Source organism: Rhinopithecus bieti, unplaced genomic scaffold, assembly GCF_001698545.2.
Source record: "Rhinopithecus bieti isolate Rb0 unplaced genomic scaffold, ASM169854v2 scaffold_9383, whole genome shotgun sequence".
In the NCBI taxonomy this organism is placed as follows: domain Eukaryota; kingdom Metazoa; phylum Chordata; class Mammalia; order Primates; family Cercopithecidae; genus Rhinopithecus; species Rhinopithecus bieti.
Genome location: NW_016806471.1, coordinates 2,134,580 through 2,141,741, shown reverse-complemented (window position 1 = coordinate 2,141,741; position 7,162 = coordinate 2,134,580). Strand labels below are relative to the sequence as shown.

The following is a 7,162-nucleotide window of genomic DNA, read 5'->3' as shown; positions in this document are numbered from 1 at the left end:
CTAATGAGAGAGATTTCCAGACCTCTCCCCAAAAGGTCTCTGTCATGGTTTACCTGGAATGTCAGAGACCTGATGGCTCAGCTAGGCAAGCAGCTGGCACAGACTAGCAATACCCTGAAGAGTCAGAAACCTGGGCCCCCACACCCATCTAACCTCAGCACCCCATTCTCCCTCCACCCTGCGCCCTGGGCTCAGCCATCAAACCTCACTCCCACTAGCCTGGATAAGCCCCACATTCTTCTGTTCCCCCTTGCCTTTCCTTCCTCTCAGCCCTCCGCCCCAGCCTCTTGCTGGCCAGAGTTACCGGGGGAAGCAGGTGGGAGGGAGGAGTGCCGGTCCCATCAGCTTCTTCCACACCCCCAAGCGCTCACATCAGTGGTTCCCCAGGGGTGGTGTCCCGGGCCGCAGCTTTGGTGTCACCTCAGCGCTTGCTGGAAATACAAATTCCCGGTCCCAGCCCAGTCCTAACAGATCAGAAGTCCAGGAACAGGGCTGGCAATGAGTTTCCACAAGCCCTGCAGGAGGTTCTGAAGTTCCCCGGGTTCGAGAACCGCTCTCAGTGCAAACCACCTCCCCGCTCCTCTCGGCCAGGGTCCCCCATCCCCCCACACGAACCTCCCAACCGCGGGCCCAGCCGCGCCGGAGCGGGCTCCTGAGCCCCGGCCACCGAGAGATGACGCGGTGTTGACTCAGCCGGTCAAGGACGGCGAGGGCCAGCCCGGGAGCTGAAGCGAATCGATGGGGTTCGGACAGCCCCGCGCTTCGCAGCGTAGCGGGCCTGGGCCTCGGCTCTTCCCGTCGCCTGGCGTGCCCGGGACTCGAACCTGCCCGGCTCGCCATCCGCCGGCAGGAGCAGAGCCCCAAGGCAAACGCCCCGGGAGAGACCCCAACCCACATTCCAAGCACCCAGCCGCGGTCCCGGGCCTCAGAGTGAGAGCCCCAACAAGATGCAGCCCCAGTCACTTCCTGTCCCCAGAGCCCAGCACCGCGCCAGGCACCCAGGAGGTCTAGAAAAGGTGTGATTTTTTAAAATCAAAGCATTAGACTTGCAACGAGGTCAGTCGTCCCACAGACGGCTTTATTTTACAGTCAAGTTACTTATTAAAAAAAAATTTTGGCCATTTTTTTTTTACAGTGAACAATTCTATATACACATTATAAACATTGTTTGATATAAAACAGTATCTACAATCTACTTACATTTAATTAACCTGTGACTTCTAGTTCATCTGCGATTAATTTTAGTCAGGTCAGTTTCTCTGCTTGAATTGGGAGGTACTATCCCTTTAACACCTTGGTCAAACAGGTACTAAGTGATAGTGCAAAACAAGCATTTAAGATTCTTATCAGCTATATCTCTGACAAAAAGAACACACATCTCTGAGACAAGAGCTCTGAAATGGTTTTGGATTTAAGACAGCAGTATAAGAATGTCATATAAAAGTAAAGAATGTTTTCATTTTAAAATACTCCAACGCTGCCTGAAATGTAGGCACCTCTGGATTTGGGGTATCCCTTTGCCTTTCCATTAAGTGGGAGATACACAGATTACAGAAAAGCCATTCAAGAAGGTCCTATTAAAACCTTTAAAGCTGTAACTTAGAAATTTAAATTTAACAAAAAGCTCAAAATTACTTTTTTATAAATAGTGAAAACAACTTATTTTTTTAAAAGGGGAATGAATTTAATCACTACAATGTCACTTTATCAAAACCACCTAAGATCGGTACATAAACTATTTGTTAAGTCAAAATCAAGGTCTCCATGTAGGTTTGTTAACTGAGCAGTGCACCAAATATTTTTAGGTTTCCAGAATACCAGAAAATTGATTCCCTTTCTTATATAGCCTTCCAGTTCTTCTATGAAGATTTTCTGTAGCAAAATATTATTCCTAAATCCAGTTTTCTGAACATGCCAATGCCAGTGGTCATCATCCAGCATTAAAATAGCCTTTATCGCCCTCAATGTCCACTTCCTGATCAGAATCCTCTGAAATCTCTGATTCAAGGTCTTCCTGGGAGGCAGGGGAGGGCGAACATTGAGAGCTATCCAAAGAAGCACCTTTATTCTGTTCACTGGGCAAATCTTGCCTCTGATCACAGGAACTGTCCAAACTTTCCAGTTCTTCTTTTTTATTGCTTTGAGGGTTCTCCTGAATAAAGGAAATGAAAATGGAGATTGGAAGGATCATAAAATGTGGATAGTGAGAGGAATAAATCAAAATGTCTCTTCATCCTATTATATCTTTTAATTTTAGTTTACTGTTTTAGTTTATAATCTTATTCAGGAGATACATACTTGTGCTTTTCTCTCACTTTGTAAGAAAAGTTTCTGTCATATCAAAGATTATATGCTTAAAAGATGAGAACCAGTCATGAACATAAGTGTGATATATTATACCAATTGAACATGAATTCTGGTTACTTAACACCAGCCCAGACCCATTGTTTCAATATTCTCAAAAGTTTAAGGGGGAAAGAAAATCCAATCACTACAGAGACACCTTAACTTCATTCTTTAAATATTTAAACCTTGCCAATTAACAGTCTTTCCGACATTTTAAAAATAAGAATGCTAAATGGTGAATTAAGAATAAAGTTTCAAAATTATTAGATTGGATCTTTTTTCAGTCATTTTCTGGAGCAAATTTATAAACATCTACATGTGTAAATGTATAACAAGTTAAAAAATCATGGCAAAGAAAAAAATGTGTATCTGGAAGGTGGCTGCCAACTGAGAACGTAGACAATTAGCTACAATTTACTTAAAATCTGGGGCAAATTTCTGGGAAATATCCCCATATTACATAGAAACCACTATTTTTAAGGTCTCTGGTAAACTAGAGTCAAGCCTTTGACCAAGAACTATTAAGTATATAAGCTAGTGAATTTTTAATCCTATGCTTGTCTAAAATGCATATAAATACTACACAGAAATATTACAACATCTATTTGTTATATAGTTGCAAGCCTATAGTCTCAACAAATAGATGTACAAGGTCACAAATTGAGAGTGAATCTCCAAATATTTAAATCACATTACAGTAATGAAATTACAGGAATTTTATTTTCTATTTCAAAATATTCTTTGGGACACTTTCTTTTTAATGAAAAAGTAATGATCAATAAATATTAAAATCCACTTTCCTTTAAATTTCTCTACTCATTGTTTCAAAGTATTTATTATAAACTGTATATACAATGACAAGTGAACAATTCAGCAATTATCAGATAACTATGGAGGATATATCCAGATTAGGACATCAAAAATGAATGTTTAGCTTTAAGTCAATAGACCTTCTTTTAAAAAACTAAATTAGCCTTTACTTTTTATCGCATATTGCGAAACAAGGTCACTGGAAGAAAGACTGTTAGAAAGTTTAAGCTACTTTCCAAACAGGCTTGAATATTTTCTTACAAGTTTTATATTTCATTTTAAGAGCTGGCATTAGATGGAAAATAATTTTTAAACTCCCTGACATTTAATTCTTCTAAAAAAACAGTGCAAACAAGACTTAAAGGTGTTTGTTTCTTTATATTTACCCTTGAGTTCTGCCTGGTTTTATTATGGCTGTGTAAATAAAAGAAACAATTTTCTCCCAAAGATAACTGCTTAAGTCATTTACTGTCAATTACTTTATCTTTCCTGCGTTAATTAGATAAACAACATATGGGATTTATAAAACAATTAGCTGGGAGTTTTACTAGCCAGTGTGTGAAAACCCAAGCATAATTGATATAGGAACCCCATTAGGTGCTTTTAGCATTACTGCCACCTGAGCAACTCATCCTGAATTTCAGCAGGACTATTTGTCTTTTTAATCAAGGTGAAGAGGTTAAATCGTCTCTTAAATGACTTTTGCATACAACCCATAACAGCCTTGCACTGAGATAACGTGATAAAAATATTTATTTCCATAGAAACAGAACCATGTCCATACCTGTTTTAGTCTCCTCCATTTAGCGCGTCGATTCTGAAACCAGGTTTTGACCTACAGGAAAGAGAGAAAGAAAACTTGCCACGACCCCGCGTCGGGACGTGCCAGAGGGCAGGGTGGCTCCTCGCCTCTCTCTCGGTGACCCGGCGATCCCTGCCCCAGAAGCCTTCCCTTCCCCAGAGGCGGCCCCAGGTCCCCGAGCGAGCTCACCTGTCTCTCGCTGAGCTGCAGCATCTTGGCCAGACGCTTCCTCTCGGGCGGAGAGAGATATTTCTGCGTCTCGAACTTCTTCTCCAGCTCGATGGTCTGGTCGTTGGAAAACCTCACCTGGCCGCCTTTCCTTTTATGCAGAGGCCTCTGCAAGAAGGGGCTCCAGAGTAGAGGTTTGCCTGCGGGCAGAAAGAGCGACGCTCACCCACGGCCCTGGAGCGGCCTGGCCAGACCCCAGAGCTGCCGGGCCCAGGGGATGACAAAGGTAGGCCAGGAGGCCACCCAACCAGACACGTTCACATACACCCACCGGCACGTGGACCTAACACGTTGCCATCAACACACAAACATACCCAGAGTCACACCCGACACTGCTGATGCACACAGCCTTGTACACACACACACACAGACACACAGCCGTCACACCTAGAACTAAATCCAGACATATCTTTAGCCCCGAAAAAAATGCGCACTACCTGCTGGGCTTACAATACCACGACCCTTTCACCAGTGGATCTCGGATTTATACATAACTTTTTGCCCGTTGGATCTCCCTTGGTGGGCAGCACTTTCGAACACCGGGTGTGTGGGTATTGGGGAGGAGCGGGGCTGCTGCACCGCCAAGGCCTGGCTGCGCAGGAAGCGCTCCGGCCCGGACTCCCGCATTAGGCCGCGCAAGGAGCCTCCAATCCTGGCTGGGGGAGCCGCGGCCTCCTCTGATTTCACACCCAGCCCGCGGGGGCGGCCAGTTAAAGCCACCCCATGGGCTATGGCAACATTTCCGTCAATGTGTTTCCTGTTGGTCTAGCTCGAAAAACCCTTTGCTTCCTCCTGCGCGGTCCCAGCAGTAACCCAAGGAAACTCAGGGCGCGCTGTGAAAACGTTAGCCCCAGGTCCGGCCCGGCTGAGGGTCCCGCTCCAGCCCCGACAGGCGACCACAGCCAGGCTCGGGTCGCATCATCAAACCCTCGAGGCTGGAATCAGACAGGATAACAACTCAAAATCACAAAAAGATGAACTAAAAATACAATCCTCCTCCCTGTAACGGCGAGAAAGTAAGGTAGAGGGCCGAGCTAGAGGCCGCGCCATAATAATGGCGACATTAAAATGCTAATTAAGACGTTAATTGTTTTCAGGGTCCCTACTGAAGCTTCTAATAACAGAGTTCATTTAAAACTCTAGAGGCGCCCCGTTTCCTTATTTACCCTAGGGCTCCAGACCTCGAAGGCGCCAAGGGTCACCCACAGCGCGGACCTCGGGCGGCTTATTTCTTAGGCCGCACAGTGAAGGGACAAGCCCCGAAGTTCTGGAATATATGCCCTATGTGTCCCTGCTTCCCTTCCTAACTGGCGACCAGCAGCTGCTGCTTCCTACTCCCAAAGTAGTGTCGGTCGGTATGTCCGTCAGTGTGCAGGGCCTGCACCTCAACTCTTTGAAAGCTAGCATTGTTTTTTCGAGATTTTGCTTGCGTCAGGCTTCAGACTGGTGGAAAACAGCCTCGAAAAAAAAAAATAGGAAGCAACTGGTTATTTTAGCTGCCATAAAGTCACATCCCACACAGAGGAAATGAACAATATCAGAAAAACGGATCCCGGCTATCAGAAGTCGAGTGTTTCCTGAATTTGTCTGTATTGAGGATGTCGATAAAATAATCAGCAGCGTGCACTACTCCGGGGGAAGGGTCTGCTTCATGCAGCCAGGAAAACACTTAACAGCTTCTGAAACCAGATTTACTCCTATCGAGAACTCAAGATTTCCTGTATGAACGGAAAGGGTCAGGCTCTTTCACTGCACAAGCCTGTTGAACCAGGGCCAGCCCCGCAGTCACCCGGGCCCGGCTGCCCCACGGGGGCCGGCTCAGGCGCCTCGACGCCCCTTTCCCCATCCCTCCCGCTAAGGGAACCCCACCCCGGGTGACACGCGCGGTCCACGGCTGCCCTCGCCGCGAGGTCTATCGCCGGCCCGCGGGCCCCGACGCCTGCAAGGTGCAGGAAAACCAATCTGAGTCACGGTGCGGTCAGCCCTGGCCGCGCGCCTCCTGTCGCCGCGCGTGCCCGACAGCCGATTTTCCATCGCTTTTGCCACAGCCGTCTACGGCCTGCCCCCTTCGCCCCCTTGGCCTCCCCGGCGCTGCCACCTGCCGGGTGGCGCCTCCTCACCCCCACCCTCGCCCGGCCGCCTTACCCAGGGGGTCGTGGCGGAGCAGGGCGTGCGTGTAGTCGTTCACCGTCCGCGGGAAGGGGTACAGAGGGCCCCCGAAGCCGCCGGGTCCGTAGGCAGCGGCCAGCGCGGCGGCGGAGTGGTGCGAGAAGGCTGGGTGGATCGGCGTGGGCTCGTACACCGGGGTCCGGTAGGGGGACACGAGGCTGGTGAAGGAGGAGTTGGGGGACGGCAGCGTGGGGGCGGGCGTGGGCGCGGCGGGCCCGCGGCCCAGGATGTCCTCGATGTAGAAGGGCGTCGGGTGTGCGGGCTGCAGCAGTGGCGTGGGCGCGTACAGCGGCACCCCCACGGCGCCCGCTGCGGGCCCGGGGTGCGGGTACTGCATGGCTCCGCCGCGCTCCGGCCCCTCGCAGAGCTACTAGCTCGCGCCACGGCGCTACATTTATCCGCGCTCCGCGCTCCCGGCGATAGGCTCCGCCGGCCGCGGGGTGGGGCCGCGCTCGCTGGCCCCTTCCTGCCGCCGGGCCTGCGGCCCAATGGCGCGGGGGCCCAGGAGCTGCCGCCCGCACCCCACCCCCGGCCCGCAGCCGGCCGAGCTCCCCGCCCCCGGGACGCGCTTGCTCCCAGGCTCCGGGGACCTGGCCCTGGTGCCCCGCCGCTGCCGTCGCCCCTCGGGGCTCCAGGCACCCCGGCCGAGGACGCCCTCGAGGGAAGTCTGGGGCCGCGTGCGTCGGGGGAAGCGCGAGGAAGGCGGCCACCTGGAGTGCGGGCTCCAGCGGCCCTGTCCGCGGTCCCGAGGCACCTCTGCCGAAATTCGGGGGCGCCGTGCGGCCCCGGGCCCGGGGTGGCAGCAGC

At 50.4% G+C, this 7,162-nt stretch overlaps 1 protein-coding gene across 1 annotated transcript; it reads right to left on the bottom strand.

The window, feature by feature from the left end:
• Window positions 1–1,046: 1,046 nt before the first annotated feature.
• HHEX (hematopoietically expressed homeobox) lies at window positions 1,047–6,804 on the bottom strand. The gene is made up of 4 exons (XM_017876753.1): window positions 6,332–6,804; window positions 4,148–4,326; window positions 3,941–3,991; window positions 1,047–2,152 (listed from the first exon to the last, which is right to left on the bottom strand). The coding sequence occupies exons 1-4, from the start codon at window positions 6,690–6,692 to the stop codon at window positions 1,931–1,933; spliced, it is 813 nt and encodes a 270-aa protein (XP_017732242.1). The 5' UTR covers window positions 6,693–6,804; the 3' UTR covers window positions 1,047–1,930.
• Between the last annotated feature and the right edge of the window lie 358 nt (window positions 6,805–7,162).

What these genes read in the sequence shown, in the direction of transcription:
- HHEX (XM_017876753.1), bottom strand. Translation starts at nt 6,692, where the DNA reads ATGCAGTACCCGCACCCCGGGCCCGCAGCGGGCGCCGTGGGGGTGCCG. An exon ending in GCTCCGCCACGACCCCCTGG is followed by an intron (nt 4,327 to 6,331) that starts GTAAGGCGGCCG and finishes TTCTGCCCGCAG; the next exon opens with GCAAACCTCTACTCTGGAGC. An exon ending in TGCAGCTCAGCGAGAGACAG is followed by an intron (nt 3,992 to 4,147) that starts GTGAGCTCGCTC and finishes TCTTTCCTGTAG; the next exon opens with GTCAAAACCTGGTTTCAGAA.